Source organism: Mesoplodon bidens (genome assembly GCF_964165515.1).
Source record: "Mesoplodon bidens genome assembly, chromosome: 4".
Lineage (NCBI taxonomy): Eukaryota > Metazoa > Chordata > Mammalia > Artiodactyla > Ziphiidae > Mesoplodon > Mesoplodon bidens.
This window is the reverse complement of record NC_138160.1, coordinates 153,357,606-153,380,121: the sequence shown is the minus strand read 5'-3', so window position 1 is coordinate 153,380,121 and position 22,516 is coordinate 153,357,606. Positions and strand designations below refer to the sequence as shown.

The 22,516-nt window shown below is 37.9% G+C and overlaps 1 protein-coding gene across 6 annotated transcripts in view; it reads right to left on the bottom strand.

Moving 5' to 3' along the window:
* NSD1 (nuclear receptor binding SET domain protein 1) overlaps positions 1 to 22,516 on the bottom strand; it is a 126,795-nt gene that overhangs the window by 37,188 nt on the left and 67,091 nt on the right. For all 6 annotated transcript variants that reach the window (XM_081230764.1, XM_081230766.1, XM_081230765.1 and 3 more), the window contains 7 exons: positions 17,299 to 17,423; positions 15,261 to 15,531; positions 13,844 to 13,953; positions 8,846 to 8,921; positions 6,236 to 6,354; positions 5,161 to 5,304; positions 2,377 to 2,500 (listed from right to left, as the gene is read on the bottom strand). In XM_081230764.1, coding sequence (XP_081086890.1) covers positions 2,377 to 2,500; positions 5,161 to 5,304; positions 6,236 to 6,354; positions 8,846 to 8,921; positions 13,844 to 13,953; positions 15,261 to 15,531; positions 17,299 to 17,423 — 969 coding nt within the window. The remainder of the gene's footprint in view (positions 1 to 2,376; positions 2,501 to 5,160; positions 5,305 to 6,235; positions 6,355 to 8,845; positions 8,922 to 13,843; positions 13,954 to 15,260; positions 15,532 to 17,298; positions 17,424 to 22,516) is intronic.

Sequence of the window (22,516 nt, the reverse complement as noted above, 5' to 3'; positions counted from 1 at the left end):
GAATGAATAATGCCATTTGCAGCAACATGGATGGACCTAGAAATCGTCATACTGAGTGAAGTAAGTCAGACAGAGAAAGACAAATATCATATGATATTGCTTATATGCGGAATCTAAAAAAAATGATACAAATCAACTTATTTATAAAACAGAAACAGACTCACAGACTTAGAGAAGGAACTTATGGTTACCAGGAGGGAAGAGTTGGGGGGAGGGATAGTTAGGGAGCTTGGGATTGACACTGTACTCACTGCTATATTTAAAATTTGAAAAAGAATAGATACATGTATATGTATAACTGAATCACTTTGCTGTACAACTGATATAACACAACATTGTTAATCAACTATACTCAAATATAAAATAAGAAGTTAAAAAAAATGTAAAAAAAGAAGAAGAAGAAGATCTTTCTAAGAAAATTAGGGCAATAGAGATATGCACATATCTAAAATTTGTTTCTAAATTTTATTTACAGGGCCGGGACACCGTATGGCACATAATGATCAAAAGCCCAACGTGTGTAGAAGGCAAAATAACCCCACAACTATCTTGTCTTCCAGCTTTTGTTCCTACACTGCTGAAAGTGGTAGCAGAAAGATGAAATAACTCAATCTGACATGGTCATCTATTTACAGACACAAGTTAATTTCACCTCTTATTTCCCACAGGGGTTAGTCTAAGCCTACACTCTTCCCTTCAGGTTATAAAAATTTTTTTTCCACCATTCTCACCAAGCCAAGGAAAAACTTCCGTGCTCATCTCCCTCACAATTACATGGTACATTCCCTTTTAATCTTTTTATCTCTTCAAGTTTATCCTCTCCTGTCTCTGTGACTGTACTCCAATTATTCCCCTTCCTGTTACAGAAATTTATTTCCCTACACAATTCTTAACCTTCATCCTACTCAAGATGTTCTTCCTCCTGACCCTCTAACATCCTCCCTTCAGCTACTGCTCCCTTTTCCACTGAAGTCAAGCTTCTGTAAGAAATAGGGTATACTGCTACCCATTCATCTTTCAGTTTGGTTTAGTAAGGCACTCTCTCACTGCCAAATACAATAGATCCCCTTTTCATTCTAGAACCTCCTTGGTCTGTTTGCCCCATCTGCCTCTGCTGATGACACCCCATTCCCATGGCTTCACAGACATTCTTTCTTGAGTAACTCCTCCTCACCTTCCAGTAGCCCCTTTTAAGTGGGTATCCCCCAGTAGTGTCATTAGCCCTCTTCTCACTCTACAGACACTTTTTCTTTGGGCAGCATCATGCACACTTACGGTTTTAATGACTTAACGAGCATAAAATCTTTACTGTCAACCCTAATTTCTTTACTACTTTCATACCGTAACATCCATTCATAACACTGAAAAAAAAGAGCAATCTCCTTAGCACAGCTGTAAGGTGCTTCACAGGCTGGTCTCATCTGACCATTCCTAGTTTCTGACCCAACCCGTATATTGTAACTCTCACAAAATAGCTCTCTTTTTTTTTTTGCTAAGCAGTTTTACTGATGTATAATATACACAGAAAAGTGCACACATTCTAAGTTCACAAATAATCATGAAGTAAACACATTCCTTGATCACCACTCAGATCAAGAAACATAAAATATCATCAGTAACCCAGAAGTCCTCCTCATCACTACCTATGCCTCACCTCTTCCCTAAAATATCTTAAAATATCTTAAACTCCAAACATACTGACCTATATGCTTCCTGTTCCCCAAATATTTCATACTTACTTTATTGGACCTTCTATCCTTCCCCTCCACACACCAATTTCTATTTCTCTCTTAAAACCAAATTCAGATATCTTCCTCTGTAACACTGGTGCATCTTCATTCACACAGCACTTTAACATTCACAACAACACTTTTTGCAATGTATTATACTATACATTCATTATTCACTTGAGTTTTTTTGAAGGCAAAGACCACAGAGCACCTATCTCTATGTCTGTAGGAATTAGCCCAGTATTGCCACATAAAAAGTGTCTCCGGGCTTCCCTGGTGGTGCAGTGGTTGAGAGTCTGCCTGCTAAGGCAGGGGACACGGGTTCGAGCCCTGGTCGGGGAGGATCCCACATGCCGCGGAGCGACTGGGCCTGTGAGCCACAACTACTGGGCCTGCGCGTCTGGAGCCTGTGCTCCGCAACAAGAGAGGCCACGATAGTGGGAGGCCCACGCACCATGATGAAGAGTGGTCCCCGCTTGCCACAACAAGAGATAGCCCTTACACAGAAACAAAGACCCAACACAGCAAAAATAAATAAATTAATTAAAAAAAAAAAAAAAAAAAGTGTCTCCAATAAATGATTTTTTCCTAAAAAACTTGAAACTCAAACCTTCCTTGGAAGAAGACCTTTCTCTAACTACTTTACCTGTGCGACATTCATTGCAGATAAATTTTCCTCTGGGCATTTCAGTTAATCCAAGGCACTCCAGGTGGAAAGCCCCACAGCACTGAGCCTCACATAATAGCAGCTCACCCAGTTTCTCACAGTTCTGTTAAGAGAAAGAAAACAGATCTGTCTATAGAAAAAGATCTTTAAAAATCCCAAGCAGAAGGTCTTCATTAAAGCAAAAGTTAAGACGCAGCTTTGCCAGAAACAAAAAATCCCACCATTCATTCAGCTAGTATTTAATGATTACCTCCTCTATGCCAGGTACCACAGGTCCCTGGCTCCCATAATTCTTATATTCTAAGGATACAAAGATATAAGTAAATGATTAAACAAACAAAAGATGTCAGACAATGTAAGCAGCTGGGAGAGCACTCAAACAACAACTGTGGATTTTGGGTGATTAGGAAGGACTTCTCAGACTGGGCTCGGAATGACAGGGCAGCCGCATGATCTGAAGAAGGGACCAAGAAGGCAGAAAGTACAGAAAGCCCCCCCACAGGAAAAATCATGGCATTCCTATGAATCACAATGAAAGCCAGTGTCATTGGACAAAAGTGAACAAAAGTTAGAAGTGGTAGAAATGAAGTAAGAAAAAGGCAAGCAAGGGCCCGACTGTGTGGCCTTACAGATTACGGTACAGAGTTTCAGATTTTATTCTAATTGCAAAGGTGTGCCATTATAATGAGCGCTGTACCAAAGGAAGGCTGAAATCAGGTATTCATCTAAAAACAGATCCCTATGACTGCTACATGAAAAATTTCAAGAGTAAAAAGGTGAGAGGAGAAACAGAGATAATCAAACAAGTTACTGCAATGGTTCAAGCAAGAGATACTGGCCAGCTGGGACTTGGGTCATAACAGTCCAGAAGGGCCCTGATTAAGATGTGAACAATCCCTGAGATACACCTAGAACCATATTAAAATCAGAGAGATCACCTTTCTGAGACAATCTCACTAAAACAGGGTGTCAATGATGATACAGCCTTAGGAAATAAAGATCGGGATCTGTTGCTTTTGGAAACATTGTATGATTTATGAAAATTCTGCACATTCCCAACATTTGTTACTTTTCACCCCTCTAATATCCTGGCTTGTTTCCTCATAGTGATTAGCAGAAAAATGATAAAAATGAAAAAAACTCTTATACTTATTCTGTAAGACAAGAAAGGGGGAAAGATGGCCAGGCAAGTCTAATATCCTCAAGAACCCAAAGAAACAGAACAGGTCTTGGCCACTTAACATCAAAGCTTAAATAAGCAAACGAGTAGGAGGGCTTTGGGAATAAAAGGCCAGAGGCAGCCAGGGATTAAGAGGGGACCCCAAGGGATTCTGAGCTAGTCTTTCATGTTTGGCTCTCCCATGATCTACTATTCATGACCAAAAACTGACAAATGCCATAAATGTTACATGTTTTGTTTTGTATATTCAGCGTGCCAGCAACATCAGCTTTCCTGCACGATAAACAAATTCGCCTTCATCACTTAAACAGGAAAACTTCAATTACAGTATGTACTGAGGAATAAATTTTTCAAATTAACCAAATGTTACAGACTAACCCTTTAATTGGGATGACCATGTAATTCATCCTTCAAACTAGGACACCTGAGCATGAAAGGAGGTGCTATTAATAAATTATACAAGCACAACAGATTTAAACAAAGACTGATCCAAACAAACCAGGACCATGGGTTACAATACCTTCTTATATGACAATCTTTGTGGGCTTAACAGTCTCTGAGGAGTAACACTGCTTGGGAGCAGGTCTGAATATAATCAACCTTCTTTATATAGCAGTGAAATGAACAGACAAAGAAACTGAGTTGAAATTATACTGGCCGTAAGAATATTCTAGGCCTAGGGAAATTTTATTTTTTAGCAGTTTCAATTAGAAAAAAAAAACCTAATATTTTCAACTTTTTATATGCCAGTTTTTAAGTATTTACAAGGTTAAATCAAGACCATGAAAAGAGAACATAACCAATGCATCCATTTAATTGACTCTACTCCCAAGTAAGATAAAGGCATTTGACATTAGAGTGGAGGCACATTTCACAGAGAAGCAAGGCAACATAGTGGTTAAGACTCAAAACCCAGATCGCCTGGGTTTGAATCCTGGCTTCACTGAGTGACTACAAGCAAGCTATTTAACCTCCCTGCACCTCAATTTTCTTATCTATAAAACGAGGATAATAATGATCCTCTATCTTATGAGACTGTTATGATAACTAAATGATGTAATATTTACAAAGTGATTGGAAAAACACTTGACACATAGTAAAAAACACTGTCTAAGTGTTTATTAAATAAATAGAAAAATACAGGTGGTAGGTTCTCTAAAGTCAGTACTTTAAAGCAGAAAAACAAAAACAACGAAAACAAACAAAACACACACACACACACACACACACACACACACACCCCCCAACAATCTATGTGAAAATTCTCCTTGAAAAATTCCTTAGAAACCCAAACATTTTCACACCATGAGAGGTGCAGGAAAATTATCTTTGGTTGAGCAACCACAGATTCATCCCTTCCATCTCAGACCTACTTCAGGGCACCTACCCAGGGGCAACACTAAATATTTCTCTTCTTTTTTTGTGGGAAGAGAGAAGAGTTAAATCCTTAAAGTAAGTGATTCCACTGGAATCATCCAAGAGAATTTTTACTCTAACCATGACTAGGTCATCAAGAGAAGGGAGAGGACTTCTCTTAAAAGACAAGCATGCAATTCAAATGCAAGTGGACAAACATTCTCTACCTGACAAACATTCTCCTTGAGTGCAGCTCCTCCTCCTCGTTCACCCTGCAGTTTTTTAGATACAGGCATTCCGTGGTCATTTTCTACACCCTCCTCAATGGTCTCCTTGGGGCTTGCAGCTGTCCTGTGTGTCATCAGTTCTCCCTTGCAGAGAAAAAATAATGCCCCACATCTATATTATTGATGTCTCCTCCATCTGACCCCCTCCCTCTGGGCTGCTATTTGTCTAGCCATTAAGCACTTACAGATGTTCAGCCAATCACGTGGGCGGACTGCATGCAATGTTAGTTCTAACCCTGCTGTGATTGGGCGGGTAGTGGGCGCCTCATGCCCTGCCACTAACTGCTCTGAGGCTGTTCCACTGGAACTTTTTGAGCTGTTCCATTTTAAGGTTTCACTAAGGGAGAGAAAACATTCTTAAGTTTATTTGATTACTTATTTGTCCTTCCAAGATCAGTGTTTCCTAAATAATGCCCCCCTTGGGCATTCTATTCAAATTGTCCTGGAAAGAAACACTCTGTATCATAATATGTGATGCTGACCTGACTTGTTCTAATTCTCTTTTAACCTGAGTTGGAAAGCTAGGGATAGCATCAATGGCTGCACTGATGCTCTTCAAGAAAATGGCTTTAAAGCTCTGTTTCCTAAAAGTCGCTGTTTACAAACATTACTCTAAAATTAAGCAGTTGGTGGTCTCAATAAATAAGCAAATGAGTTTTCCCCCTAACTGCAGTCTCAACTTTTAAAGGGCAATACCAAGTTCTTCTGGATTATATAGTTACTTGATATTGTGCTCTCTGGTTTTAGAACAAGTTTACTTCATGATGAAACAGTTATGTATTTCATCTGACACCTAGAGCATGGGGTGTGATCTTTTAAAAAGGTCACACTCACAGCTGCCATAGTGCTTTGACTTATTTCTACTAGAATCAGATTCATCTTTTTCTCCAGGATTCCTTGTCACTACTAGCTGTTTCAACAGAATACTATAAACTCAAAGGGGAAAGGGATGTGGCCTCTACTGTGAAAAGCAGCTTCACTTTGGAAGGTCAAAAGATGAAGAACTGCATAATACCTCGGAGCTTGGAGTTTCTTTTGATGAGTTGTCATTTTTCACTTTTTTACAGTGCACCTTGGCTGTAGCATGTCTCTGTCGTTTTCGCTTCCTTGGTTTATCAAACAGCTTGGTGGTGCCTAGGACAGGAAAACAGGTGTTACCTGCTGGCTGATCACATGCATGTCCAAGAACTCCTATCCTCAACTAAAGGGACCTCACAGAATTATGGAATGTTAGAGTAAGCACCAACCTTAATTTTAATTTTAATTCCCCAACTTTGTAGATGAGGAAAACAAGGGCAGAGGAAAAAAAAAAAGACTTACCCATTAGTATATAACTAGTTGGGGAAATGGTTACATATATATAAATTCTGCCTCATATGGATTAAATAGTAAACATACAGGTTATTAAAGCAATTTCATTCTATATGACTGAAATGAAAGACTTTCTAGTTCCACAAAGGACTTTAATATCCTACAAATGGGGAGGAAATGCATTTAGTAGTCAGGAAAAGATACTAAAACCTGGCCTCCAAGATTAAAGACAATAAATTATATCACTCTGTGATTTAAGGATTAAGACAAAAACATGAAATACATAAGATCTGACTTACAGGAGGAGAGAAAAATACCTCCCTCCCCCAACCAATACCTGTATTGGCCAAAAGGACATTCATGCAAGGACTTGCCTGGTGGCGCAGTATTTTAAGAATCTGCCTGCAAATGCAGGGGACACGGGTTCAAGCCCTGGTCCAGGAAGATCCCACATGCTGCGGAGCAACTAAGCCCACGCACCACAACTACTGAGCCTGTGCCCTAGAGCCCGTGAGCCACAACTACTGAGCCTGTGAGCCACAACTACCGAGTCCATGTGCCACAACTACTGAACCCATGCACCTAGAGCCCATGCTCCGCAACAAGAGAAGCCACCGCGATGAGAAGCCTGCGCACCACAAGGAAGAACAGCCCCCGCTCACCACAACTAGAGAAAGCCCGCGCGCAGCAACGAAGACCCAACACAGTCAAAAATAAATAAACAAATAAACGGGTTTCTTTAATTAAAAAAAAAAAGGATATTCATGCAGCGGTACTATAACCTTGAATATGAATGCCTAATCTTGACATATTCAGAAAATGGAATTTAGTCTCTCACTCATTTTTTATTATACATATTTCAACTCTTTGTTATAGAAACATTAAGAGGAATCTTTAAAGAGATATTTTGTAAAATGTTCCAGGATATTTAAGCTAGGTATCAAATACTTTGGAAGACTGCTTTAGGGCTCTCTTCTTGATCTGCCTGATCGAGATGGAGAAGCTCTGCTATCAAAGCTGCTGACAGCCTAAGACTAAAAGGGAAGAGTTAATATGGTGGCAGAATAAAGCTTCAAAATTCTCACAAGTTGACACATTTAGATGAAATTTACAGAGGATAAAGTGCAGGTTGTAGGTTTTACAGAAAACTAAAGTACAAATGTATAGGGAAAGAGCTGATACTATTTTGAAAGCAGTTTTTTTTTTTTTTTACATCAAGCAAACAAGTTGATCAACCTATATTATAACTACATACAGGGTTAAAATAACATACTGCTTAATTTACTTGCTAAAAACCTTAATAATCACAGATCACATTCAAAGAAGTGTACATTTAAGACCACATAAAATATAATCTCCCCATAATACCCTTTGCTGATAGATCATATCTGATGCAGCGTGCTCAAATCTAAGCTCATATTTCAGGAATGACACCAATCAACAAATGGCATAGGTAGACAAAATGATCAAAGGGATAGAAAGAACTGGTATGGAGCAACACAGGGTGGATACTGAGACAGCAGTGTGGCAATAAATCTGGTCACATCTGGATATAGTTCCCCAATCCTTCCAACCTTTTTCATCTTCATGCTTATTCTACAAGACAGGGACAATGTGAATAATATCCTAACTTGTAATGCTTTAGGTTCAACAGACGTAACAGTCCTTATGCAAAGAAACGGGTAGAGTAGATACTTAAACTATGATTATTTTATCTGTTATTGAATGAAGGGCTGCCCACTCCTGCTATGGGCAGAAATAAGATGACCAAGCAGAGGTTCCAGGAAACAGATTCCAATTTAATCTAGAAGATACTCAAGGCCTTTGAAAGCAACCATAATAGACTAGGCTCAAATGTAAGCTCTCTTTTTCAAGCATATGTTCATTGACCAAAGGTCACAGGTGTGATATAAGAAAGTAAGAATACAAAAGACTTGTTTAAGATGATTTGCAATATCCCCCTCAACTCAAATTCTGTATTTTCTGTCCTACAGGAATCAAAGCCAAGAAAGTAATGATGCAGTATGGAGAATTATCTAATAAGAAAATTAAGGAGCTGATTTTTCTTTATTGTTCCCAACATTTCCTTAACACTAATATAATTCTAACTCCATTTAACTAATTTCAGTATAAAGTTGGAAATGAATCAATACAATTTTCTAGTGTCATACGCAGTTTTAGGAAGCATATATTGGACAAACAAGTCTTAGAACTTGCAACCTTACTAGCCCTGCTTAGTAACTTTTCTAGTTAACTGACAGGGTACTTCACACTTATTTTTGCAATACAGTTCTTAAATCTCAAAAACACTCACCTCCACCAAACTCTTTAGAACGAGATGCAGCACATGATTCAGTAATGTCATTCTCCAAGTGACCAGCTTCATAACACTACAAATAAGTAAAATGCATCATGTTTTACAAAGGAATAGAAAACAAACCCTTTATACTATGTGCCAAAAGCTGAACTGTCTATTGCCAAAGATACAGAATCTTGGCTGTTTTTAACAACTAAAGGAACAGTATAATAGTAAAGGGTTGAACAGAGACTTTGTGGGGAAAAGCATCAGATTTGGGGTTTTTTCATGCTCTACAACTCAAAACCACCACATACTCCGGTGGGGGGACTACGGACAACGACTGGCTTACTCAGAGACTGCCTATATATAAAGCAGATATAGAACACTGCTCTAATTAAAGTGGGAGAGAAAGAGAAAAAGTATGTGCTTATAGACCCACCAGCTCAATTCTGTTCCCCACCACCGTGTATTTAAAATCTTCCTTCTTAATGTTATACTTACAGCCACTGGATTTTATACACACTTATTTACTTGATGAATTCTAAATATTAAAAAGCTCAGAATCATAGAAAGTCTTTCTAATTTAAGTTGCTGCAAATTAATATAAATTAAAGCAACACAGAAACTAAAAACAAAACACTTAACATTGGGGATCCCCTGGCGGTCCAGCGGTTGGGACTCCACGCTCTCACTGCCAAGGGCCCCTGGTCAGGGAACTAACTAGGATTCCACAAGCCATGTGGCATGGCCAAAAACAAAAACAAAAAAACAACAAGAAAAACCTTAAACATCAAGAGTAATTCACTACACATTTTATTCCTCTACTACTAATGCTTGCATGAATTAGTTCTATTCCAAGAAAATGTCTTCTCCTACAAGAATATTCTTCATCATGACTGTAAAGCAAAATTTAGTGGCCACGAAAGTCAATATAATGGATGCTATTCTTGCTATGAAGTTCCCAAAGTCTGAGATTAAAACATGATAAAATGCAGCTGTGAATTTCTGAACACTTATTATATACATTAATAAATCATAACAATGTTCCTCATGTTCAGTGTAGATCAGAGTCTTATGAAGTCAAATAAAATGAAGGAGCAAATGTTAGGTACCTAGTTAAATGGAACAAAACACTAGTAGACAAACCCACAAAATAGACTGCACAATTTAAAGAAAACTACCATCTATATTACTTAGATAACCGATTTATACTTCATTGTTTAACACTCACCCAAAAGCTGTGATGCAAAAACAATCAGAATGTTCCCAAAACTACAGTCAGAGAATCATACAGAAAAAATTCTCATTTCTGATGTCAACAATTTCGTAAGTTAAAATAGAAATAACAGCATGCACACGCACGCACGCACACACACACACCCACACTACACTACATGAATAAAAATCCATCTGCTCTGCTTAGAATATAAAAAGGGACCTCCCTGGTGGTCCAGTGATTAAGACTCTGTGCTTTTATTAAGATCCCGCATGCCGCGAGGTGCAGCTGAAAAATAATGATAATAATAATAATAAAATATATTTTTTAAAAAACCCACAGAACTCTGTAAGTGCCTTGGACGACATGTCAAAGATGCCAGTAACTTACTTTATGCATAATCTGGTAGGATATGCATTAAGTCTGTGCACTCTTAAGTTACCACTACCTCAACAGACAATCCCTCTTTCTCTAACCCCACTGCTTGATCCATCCAAAGACAAGGTGTGGCCTGCCTGGTAACCCATGGTGTAGTCCCAAGATGGAGCTGAATCATGGTTTCAACCTGATGGCAAAATATACCTCAAAGTAAGCAGGACCTTAACTGTGAAGTTGACTACGTCAGATAGCAGAACTCACTTCTAAAACAGAAAAGAGGTCACTTTTCTCCAGGGTCCAGGTCTAGCCATGACCAATAATTCTGGCTTTCTCTTGTTCTGGCACCAAATATGATGCCTATCTCCCTACCAAAAAAAGCTGAAATTCAACAGTGACAGTTATTAATTATATCTAATGCTTAAAGAGACCAAAAATATGAGAGACAGAGAACTGGATAGCTAACAGAGATTTTTAACTAATGGTTCTAAAACAATTGAACATCCACTTCAAAACTCCATCTCAAAAAATGAAGAACTGGGGCTTCCCTGGTGGCACAGTGGTTGAGAGTCCGCCTGCCGATGCAGGGGACACGGGTTCGTGCCCCGGTCCGGGAAGATCCCACATGCTGCGGAGCGGCTGGGCCCGTGAACCATGGCCGCTGAGCCTGCGCGTCCGGAGCCTGTGCTCCACAACAGGAGAGGCCACAGCAGCGAGAGGCCCGCATACCGCAAAAAAAAAAAAAAAAAAAAGAAGAACTGTATATAAATCAAAACCATAAAACTCCTAAAAGAAAACACAGAAAGTACATCTCTGTGTTGATGTGGTAGGCAAAGATTTCTTGAAATAGACACAAAATATACATCATAAAAGAAAAAACAAACTTTAAAAAATTCTTTCTCATGAAAGACTAAGGAAATGAATAGGCAAGCATCAGACTGGGAAAAAACATTTAAAGCACATATATCTGACAAAAGATTTGTATCCCAAATATAAAGGCACTCCTAAAAAAGCAACCATAAAAACAATGAACAGCCCAATCAAAAATATAAGTGTGCTTGAACAGTCGTTTGATAAGATATAGGAATGGCCAGTAAGCACATACTAAGGGGCTCAAAATCAATAATCATTAGGGAATACAAATTAAAAACATGATTAGATATCATTTTATATCCACTAGAATGGCTAAACTTAAAATGACTGACAATCCAAATGCTATTAAAGATGTGGAGCAACTGGAACTCTGATATACCACTGGCGGGAACGTGAAGTTGTACAACCACTTTGGAGAAGTGTTTGGCAATTTCTTTAAAAGGGATATATTCAAAAAAAAAAAAAAAAAAAAGGATATATTCATGAGCCAGCAATCCCACCCCTAAGTATTTACACCACCAAGAAAAATGAAAATATATGTACACAAACAGACTCAGAATATTCATACCAGCCTCATGATTAACAGCCCTCAAATGAAAAAAAATGCAAATATGCATCAACAGAAGAAAGGACAAGCAAATTGTACTTGAACTGCTACTGAAATAGCATCCTTGTGGATGTATCTCAAATACATGTGTTGAATAAAAGAAGCCAGTTAACAAAAACAAAACAACATATACGACATTCACGAACAAGCAAAACTAATCTATGGTAATGGAAGTGAGAAAATTTTGCCTCTTGAAGAGATGAGAATGGGGAGTTGAATGAAAAGGGGAACAAGAAAACTTCCAGGGGTGATAGATATAGAGCATACTTAGTTTGGGTGGTACTTAACATGGTATATACAACTGTCTAGAGCCATCAAACAGAACAATTAAGATCTGTGCATTTTATTGGTGTAAGTTAAATCTCAAAGAGTTCTGGGACACTTTCGCCTATATAAATTAAAATTATCAACTAAATCATGCTTTTTATCCCCTTAGGGAAAAAAATTAACCCACAAACACGACAAGGTAAATTTCAGATTAGAAAACTGCACTTGGCAGAGCAAGGTCATGCAAATTAACACTGTATTTTTAAAATTTTTATACAATTTTGAAGGTTATGCTCCATTTACAGTTATTAAAAAACAAACTAACACTATTTTTTCAGTAACCCAGTCCCAAAAACATTGAGGATTCAAAATTCATCTTATTCCTTCAAATCATTAACTTATATATACCAATTATAGCTCCATAAAGGGGCGGGGGGGGGATCATTCACTTAACTCTCCTGAATTCTTACTTTCAATGACATTTGCAGCACCTCACCTCTAGCAGTAAGACAACAGCCTCCCGTGACTCACCCTGTACAATACCATTAAATTTATCATCTGATTGCAAATGTCACTCCCACACTCAAAACGTGCAACTGAATCCCAGTTTCCCTGGCCCTTCCCATCTACCTCTGCCAACAATCTTGCGCAGTGGCTAAGATTTGAATAATATAAATCCAGGAGAGAAAGCACTGCAAAAGGAGATGACCACAACCTTACTAGAGTGTGGGGTACAATGAGAGGATAGTGAGTTAGAGACACATTGTCACTGAAGGTTGCACAAACTGCAGAGAGTCCGGAGGGCAGAAGATGAGTCTAAGAACAACCAAAAAGTCCATGTCATAAAACTGCTTTGAGAAGAACAAAGGAACTAAAGTACATAATGTGACTCTTTAAATAAGGTATAAAAACATAAATACATTAAATTTTACATTTACAGATGTGTGACTAACAAAAACTAGGGGCCTTAATATAGGATTAAAGGATAGAAGTTTTGCTACAGTTAAGGAAAGAATTCCAAAAACTCTATTTATGATTTGATTACAATCTGCATTTTTTCTTTAAAGAAAAAGAATTTTTTAAAATAGGAAATCTGTGCAAGCTACAACTGAATTTGTAACATATACACTGAGTTACTCCTCAAACACAAAGAGAGCAGGATGTATCCTAAGGAATCAATATCCAGTTGTCATCCATTATAGAATTACAAAATCATTTTCTATTTCCAACTACAATTTAATGATGCCTTCTTGGCTAATGGAAACCAAGTTTGCAAAACTGAAGATCAAGTGTTTCTGCCTGGATTATAGCTGAGCAGACAGGGCAATGGCATAAGAGAAGGTTAGTGGCTTGTAGAGACAGAAGTGAAGTAGAAATCAGGTAAGAGGTTTTGAGCCCAGAAAAGAAATTACAACAAACACAAACTTTACTCAACTGTAAAAGCTTTTCTCATTTTCACTTGAAAAGAAAATCTAAAATCAAGTGATACACATGTCCATACAAATGCAAAACAGCCTCTTAATGTAGGATCTCTCAGATCACCAAGTGTACTCTGACATTCTATAATTTCTATGTATATGTGCACTGATGTCATAAGTATTACTAAAAGATTTGATTTTAAAATCCCCTATTTCCTGGATTCAACCCTATTTTAGAATTGACTAAAATAACATACCTTTTTAGTAAGGCCAAGTTCCCCTTTCTTGGGCATAAATCCAGGGTCTAAATCATTGGATTCAAGAAGTTTCTTAGTTGGTTTTCTCTGACGCTTACTTTCATAATTTCCTGAAATGCATGTATCTTTTCATTAGATGATTTAGAAACTGGGCAGAAGCTACTTTTTAAAAAACCTATATACATACATATATATATATTTTTTTCTCATTACCATGTGGGGAGGGACAAGGTAAACATTTATTTATTCTAAAATACTAGTTAACATAAAACAAGAAAATATTTCTCAATACAGACACAAACTAATGTGAGGATGTTCTTATGTCAGAGTGCGTGTGTGTGTGTGTGTGTGCATAATTACTAGAAACCATATATGTTGATACATTTTTTAAAAATCACAAATGAATTAAGGGAGAAATCAAAAGGGCAAAACTCCCTTGAGAGCAATCAATTGGTGGTAAGAACAAAAGGAGAAGTGAGGTAAAATAGAGCCTGAATTCTGGACATAAATAGACCAGGATTAGAATTCTTGTTCTGCTCCTAAATAAGTAAAAGACACTTGTTTGCTTTGTAGGACTGCTCTTATGAATTATATAAAAGAGCCTAATAACAGAGTTTGGCACATAATGGGCAATGAGGTGGTAACTATCTTTATTATTCTTTTTGATTCCACCTTATTTGATTATGCACAATTGGGATCCCTTTTTAAAGAATAACATCACAAGCTACTGGTAGGAATGTAAAAAAGTTACATCCAAAATTTTCCTTGGCTGACTACAATACTCAAGTCAGAAGGTTACTCCAATATAAAAAAAAAAAGAAAGAAAAGAAAAATGTCAGAAGGTGAATTAGAGACAGTAAGTTTAGATACAATTCTCACCAGGTGACATGTTTATACAGAATGATAAAGTGAAAAGAAATTGGTAATTAACTTCAAGGGAGTATTCACACTCAGCTGCTTGCTATGTGTCAGGTAAATTTCTTTATACATTGCATCACAGTCTCCATTTTATACATCGAGGAAACAAGTTCAGAGGTTAAACAACTTCCCAAGTAACACAAAGACTGGTAAAGTCAGTATCTGAAGTATAATTTTTATGTGTTTACTCCACTAGTATGCAGTGCCCCTCCCCAAAACCCTGTTATCCTGGGTGTTGATTCACACTGTGGTTGATCAATAATCATGAAGAGCAGTAACACTGTAAAGAAAGTAGTTTTTTAAACATATGTCTTCCTGACAGTACACCAATTAAGGGTCATTAACTATATCCAATTAGCCAGTATTAGGGATTTCCCAGAATCAAAGTGGGTAGTTTGCTGTACAGAAATACACTACTGGCTTTCCAGCAAAACATACTAAAATCTCCTGCTTCCTCTAATTATACCCACTTACATACTGAGACCCATCCCCATCTTACCTGGTGTTTTAACTAGCAATTCCTCAGACTCAAGGGCAGGCCGTGGAGAGACTTCCGGAGCCACAGGCACAGACAAGGTCAGCTGTGGCAACTCAGCATGTCCACCTCCAAGTTCTGACTGAGCCAAGGGCCCTTCCAAAAACGGAGCCTCCCTTTCAAGAACTGGAGGCTCTTCTTTGGTTGAAATCAAAGAATTCTCATCCACCTGTTTGTTCTGAGCACTAGATCGACACCGGGCTAAAAGGCTTTCCTCTTCACGGCGGGAACTTACCTATGGGCAAAAGATAAACGAGGAATCCATAGGCCAAGGTCATTATAATTTAAGTGTCAAAAAGAATAATGTACTCATAAAGGAATGAAATTCTAACACGTGCTACAAATGGATGAAACTTGAAGACAACACTACACTAACTGAAATAAGCCAGACAAAAAAGGACAAATATTGTATGATTCCACTTATATGAGGTACCTAGAATAGTAAAATTCATAGAGACAGAAAACAGAATGGTAGTTGCCAGGGGCTAAAGGTATGGGGAAGTGGGAAGTTATTTTTTAATAGACACAGAGTTTCAGTTTGGGGCCATGAAAAATTTCTGAAGATAATGGGTAGTGGTGATAATGGTAGTGGTTGCATAACGATGTGGGTGTACTGAATGCCACAGAACTGTACACTAAAAAATGGTTAAAGTTGTAAATTTTATGTTATATATTTTTTACTATAATGTTTTAAAAGGGTAAAAATGTTGTTGGATTGAGATACACTGAAGCTATAAAAATTCATTAAAGCCATAGTGATAATCTAAAAAAAAGAAAAAAAGATTCCCTAATATATCATCGATAAAAGCAGCTAATAATAAACTTCCAAAGTTGAGTTGGTAAATTAATGGGAAAGCAATGCATGCCTTTCATGTATTTCAGTACTATAAAATGACAGATTGACAGATAATATAAGTAGAAGAAATAATAAAATCTGAAAATCTCCATTTTGTAACCCCAAATGAAATTATTCATATAGAAAAGGATCTATAATTGATATTTTTTAAAAAACATCAGGGAAATGGCTGATGGGGAACAGGACATTCTCTTGGAGCCAAAGTAATTATACATATACTGCTGCTTGATCAAAAGAGGTAAAACATAACTGAAAAGAGAAATCAGTTAGTCACCACGGTGAACTACTGGAGGTTAAATACCTTCCAATGTCATACAACATATGACACTTACCATGTAACCTAGCCAAAAATGTTTAACTTGAATCTATCAAACTGTTACTTATTAACTACTACCTAAAAGGGAACATAGACACAATCACACAAATCAAGAAGGCAGATACTCTAAATGTGTTGCTCTCATTGCTTACATACGGTCATGAAAAGGGGGGACTATCCTGGATTTAAGGTGATTTAAGAAATGTAACAACCAGATATAATGTGTAGTCCTAGACTGGATCTTGGTTTGCATAAATTAAATGTAAAGGTTATGAAATAATTGGGGAAATCTGAACATGGATTTGTTATTAGATAAACTGACCTTAATAGATATGACCATGATAAATTGGTTGTGAAGAAAAATATTGTTTCGTAGAGGTGCGTGTTATTTAGGGATGTGGAATCAAAATATCTCTAACTTACTTTAAAATACTTTGAGTTCAAAGAAATTGAATTTAAAAATAAAGCATATAAGGTATTATAACATTTGTTTACAGAATTAGGATCATACTATTCTTTTTAATACCCTGTATTTTTTACTAAACATTTTATCATAACAATATTCCTAAATCATTAAATACATTTTGAAAGCAAAGGGGGAAAATATACTATATATACACACACTATACACACATAGTACATAGACTCATTACATTTCCTGTATAACTAGTACAGGCTAAGTACTGTGCCAGAAGCTGGAAATAAAAAACTGAAAAACAAGATCCCTGTTAAGGAAATTATTGTCCCATGAAGATAAAATATGATATTGAAGGGAAAATTGCAGTATCCTAAAAGAACTGATGAAAGGTTATTGAAATGGTGGAATGTACCTTGTGCACCTGTTCCTGTACCTTCTTTTGTTTTTTCTTAGGAGCAAATATCTGATCATATTCTTCTGTATATTCCAGAAGCCACTTGCTTGGCTTCCTAAGGCGTTTCTTCTCTGACCGCACAGCTAAAAGAGGAGAAACAAGTTCAGTATTAACCAAAAAGTTAGAGGGAAACCCAACGCTTTCATGCAACTATCTCTGTGCTTCCAAAGGTACAGAAACAGGAAACTCACAAAAACACTATGGCTATTTGCTATGGTTTATCCTATGCAAAATTTGGGAGAAAGGAGACTTTTGTTGCTCTATCCACACACAGCCCATCCGAAATTAAACTGAAACTAGTGTCCTACAGTGACAAAGCTAACATTAAAATATGGATTCTAAATCAGGTAAATTCATAAAAAACACAATGAATTAACATTTTAAATAACATCTCTCTGGACTCTCTGGACTATGCAGAATATTGGATGAACAGATGATAGAATATTTACCTAATCAGCACTACCACATGAATTTCAAAAGCATTTTACATATACTTTATATCATGGTTATAGTGAGTTTCACATTAGAAACATCAAAAATATATAATTAATAATAATGTATACCATTATATCAATAACATTAAAAAAATGTATGCCATGTATGCCAAAGACAGAAAAGATAAAATAGAATATAGAATTTTGGATACTTTCTTAAAATAAAACAACAACAAACAAACAAAAAAACAACTCTTGTCATGTTTTATGATCAAAGTATCATGCCATTTTTCCTTGAATTAATGGTGAAACAAATATCTATTACTATATTCCCTAAAAACTTCATCCCAGTTTTAATATACTTAACATGCTATAATCATTTTACTATACTGTAAACTCTTTGGGAACAGAGCCTAATGCCTACAGAACGCAGGATACAATCTACTCAAGAGGGCAGGAGTATTTCATCATGTGATGACCTCAGAGAAAGCTATTCCTGCCTCATTTGAATGTGGCAATACTGGTGTTCTCTCAATAAAAGAAACACAAAAGTAGAGACCAAAAAGGAAAGGTTACAGGCTCAGCAAGCTTGGCAAAGGCTCTTACTCCCTAACACATATGGAAACAAGCCATAAAAGCTTCATTAGGACAAGATGTAGAAAAGAATTTTTTACTAATTCTAACTGCTGTAATTTCACATTAGTAAACAGTAGTAACACATCATTTAGTTTATTTCAAGTTAATGTAAAAGGAGGTAAAAACTTAGAACCACATAAAAACCTGAACATGGATTTTTATAGCAGCTTTATTCAAAACTGTCGAAACTTGGAAGCAACCAAGATGTAGGTGAATGGATAAATACACTCTGGTACATTCAGACAGTAGATTATTATTCAGCACTGAAAAGAAATGAGCTATCAAGTCATGAAAAGACATGGAGGAACCTTAAATGCGTATAACCAAGTGTAAAAAGCCAATCTAGGGCTTCCCTGGTGGCGCAGTGGTTGAGAGTCTGCCTGCTGATGCAGGGGACACGGGTTTGTGCCCCGGTCTGGGAGGATCCCACATGCCGCGGAGCGGCTGGGCCTGTGAGCCATGGCCACTGAGCCTGCGTGTCCGGAGCCAGAGCCTGTGCTCCGCAACGGGAGAGGCCACAACAGTGAGAGGCCCGCGTACCGCAAATAAATGAATGAATGAATGAATGAATGAATGAATGAATAAATAAATAAATAATAAAATATCCAAAAACCTGGATCAACCCCAAATGTTCACCAACTGATAAGTGGATAAGTAACATGTGATATATCCACACACTAGAATACTATTCAACAATAAAAACTCCCTCTCTCTACACACACACACACACGTGTGTGTGTGTGTGTGTGTGTGTGTGTGTGTGTGTGTGTATATATATATATATATATATATATAAATAAAATTCCCCACCCCTAGCTCTTGCCTTACCTCATATATGTTACAGGGTCTGGCCCAGCACACAGGAACTAAAGACCCTGACACAGGATACCCAGGACCAAGGGTGCTAGGCCTGAGGTAAAGGACTCAGAGCATTGGGGACAGTTAAGGATGGAGGAATGCAGCACCCAGGGTAGTCAGCGTGGGAACCCAAGACATTGGGCGCAACTAAAAGAAGGCAAGGGTTGGGGAGCAGGGGACAGGTAAGCAGAGCCATCCACGTCTGAGGCCAGGGTGCCCAAGGTGCTAGGTGCACAGAATATAGGGTCCCGAAGACACAGGGAGTCAGAAAGTGGGATGTTCTAGGCATGGGGTACCCTAGATGTGGGATTTTCTTGCACGGGGTGCAGAGAAAGGTGGGGTGCCCAGGCACAGGATGCACAGGACATGGGGTATCAAAGGCATAAGGCATGCTTAGCATGGGAGTCCCCAAGTACAAGATAGGATGTGCAAAGTGAGGAGCACCCTGGGAATAAGAAGTATGACATCTGGGACATGGGTACCAACCCATATGGTGCTGGACACATGGCCATAAAGAACAAGATACTGCCACATGCCATGATATAAATAAACCACAGACACATTATGCTAACTGAAAAGACCAAGACACAAAAGATCACACACTGTATGGTTACATTAATATGAAACGCCCAGAAAAAGCAAATCTACAGAGATAGAGAGTAGACTAGTGGTTGCCTGGGACTAACTATAAATGAGATAGCATGATCTTAAGGGAGTGGTGTAATATTCTAAAACTGATTTATGGGGATGGATGCAGAACTCAGTAAATATACTGAAAAACATTTGTTGAACACTTAAAGTGCGTGAATTCTGTGGTATGTAAATTATACCTTGAGTAAGTTTTCTTCTTTTCTTCAAAACAGTGATGTTTCCCAGAAAACGAGAGTACTAACAGCAACATCACTCTGCCCACACAGCTTATTAGCCCCTGTCATACCCCTACTCCCCTAGTTCTGGGACCTCAGAGGCAAAAGAACTTAAGGTGGGGAAAAAAGGCAAAAACCCAAACAACTCTTCATAATAATGGTTACTCAGCCCAAATTTCCTGTTGAAAGCAAATAAAAATGCTGTATAAAGTCTTTAAAAAACCACCTTAGGGACTTCCTGGTGGCGCAGTGGTTAAGAATCCGCCTGCCAATGCAGGGGACATGGGTTTGAGCCCTGGTCCAGGAAGATCTCACATGCCGTGGATTAACTAAGCCTGTGCACCACAACTACTGAGCCTGCGCTCTAGAGCCCGTGAGCCACAACTACTGAACCCATGTGCCACAACTACTGAAGCCCGTGCACCTAGACCCCGTGCTCCACAACAAGAGAAGCCACTGCAATGAGAAGCCAGCACACCACAACGAAGAGTAGCCCCTGCTCACCACAACTAGAGAAAGCCCGCGCACAGCAACGAAGACCCAATGCAGCCATAAATAAATAAATAAATAAATTTATTTAAAAAAAATTAAAAACCACCTTAAAAGAAGCAAAAAACTGACAAAATTGTAAAGAACTACAAACCAAAAACTAATGGAAAGTAATAACCCAGGGAAACAAGTAGAGCCCTGAAACTGATTTTGTCCTGAGGGCTTTTTGGCCATCCTGTTAGGAGGCGGAAGTTTAACGGAGACTAAACTTTGGCCTCAAAGGGCTCTATCCTCGGAGTTACGGTGAAACAGAAGTAAACCACGTCACAACCCCCAGGAGACCACAAGGAAAGGTGCCTCAGCACAAAGTAAAAGGGGAGCAGGAGTGAGAACAAGTCCTTGAGAAATTGTGACTGGTCCTCCTGTGGATTTGCAGCCTGATGGGCCAGGAAAATTCAAGCCCCATAAGAAAACTGTAAATTAATATATACATGTTAATAGAATAAACAGGAATAATCAACTCAATAGGCATAGAAAAAACATCTGAAAAACTAAACAAACTGGTACAGAAGGGAACTTTTTCAACCTGAAAGGCCACCTATCAAAATCATAGTTAAATGGTTAAAAACCAGCTGCTTTCCCCCTAAGATCAGGAGCAACACAAGGATGACTGTTCACTCTACTTAGCCTCAACAATGAACTGAAGGATCTAGCTAGGGCAATCAGGCAAGAAAAAGAAATAAAAGGCATCCAGATTAGAAAGGATGAAGAAGTAAAACTATCTCTTTTGGCTGATGGTGTGATCATGCACATAGAAAATCCTAAGGAATTCACAATAAAATGATTAGAGCTAAAATATGAATTCAACAAGGTTGCAACACATAAGATCAATATATAAAAATCAACTGTATTTCTATATACTAGCAATGGGAAATCCAAAAATGAAATTAAGAGAACAACTTTATTTATAATAGTGTCGAAAAAGGTTAAAATACTTAGGAATAAAATGAACAAAAGAAGTGCAAGACTTCTACACTGAAAACTACAAAACGTTGTTGAAAAAGATCAAAGACAGCCTAAATTAATGAAGAGCCATCCCTTGTTCATAGTTTGGAAAACTTAACATCGTTACAAGTGCCAACACTACCCAAACTGACCTACAGATTCAGCACAACCCCTATCTAAATTCCAGCTGGCTTTTTGGCAGAAAAGATAAGAAGCTCCTAAAAGAAATACAGAAATGCAAAGCCGAAACAATCTTGAAAAAAGATGAAGTTGGAGGACTCGCACTTTCTGATTTCAAAGCTACAATAATTAATTACTACAAAGATTAAGACTTTGTGGTACTGGCATAAAGACACACATACATATCAATAAAAAATAACTGAGAGCCCAGAAATAAACCATCACATTTATGGTCAAAAGATTTTCAAACAGGGTGCCATGACCATTCAATGGTGAAAGAATACCCTTTTCTACAAATGGTGCTTAGACAACTGGATTAGGCAATGGGTACTTAGGTATGACACCAAAAGCACAAGGAACCAAAGAAAAAACAGACAAACCAGACTTCATCAAAATTAAGAACTTGTGGGCTTCAAAATATATAATCAAGAATATAAAAGGTAAACCCACAAAACAGGAGAAAGTATATGCAAATCATATCTAATAATGGACTTATATCTAGACCATGTAAAGAATTCTTACAATTCAATAATAAAAAGACAAATAGCCCAATTAAAAAACAAGCAAAGGGGACTACCCTGGTGGCGCAGTGATTAAGAATCCGCCTGCAGGGCTCCCCTGGTGGCGCAGTTGTTGAAAGTCCACCTGCCGATGCAGGGGACATGGGTTCGTGCCCCGGTCCAGGAAGATCCCACATGCCGCGGAGCG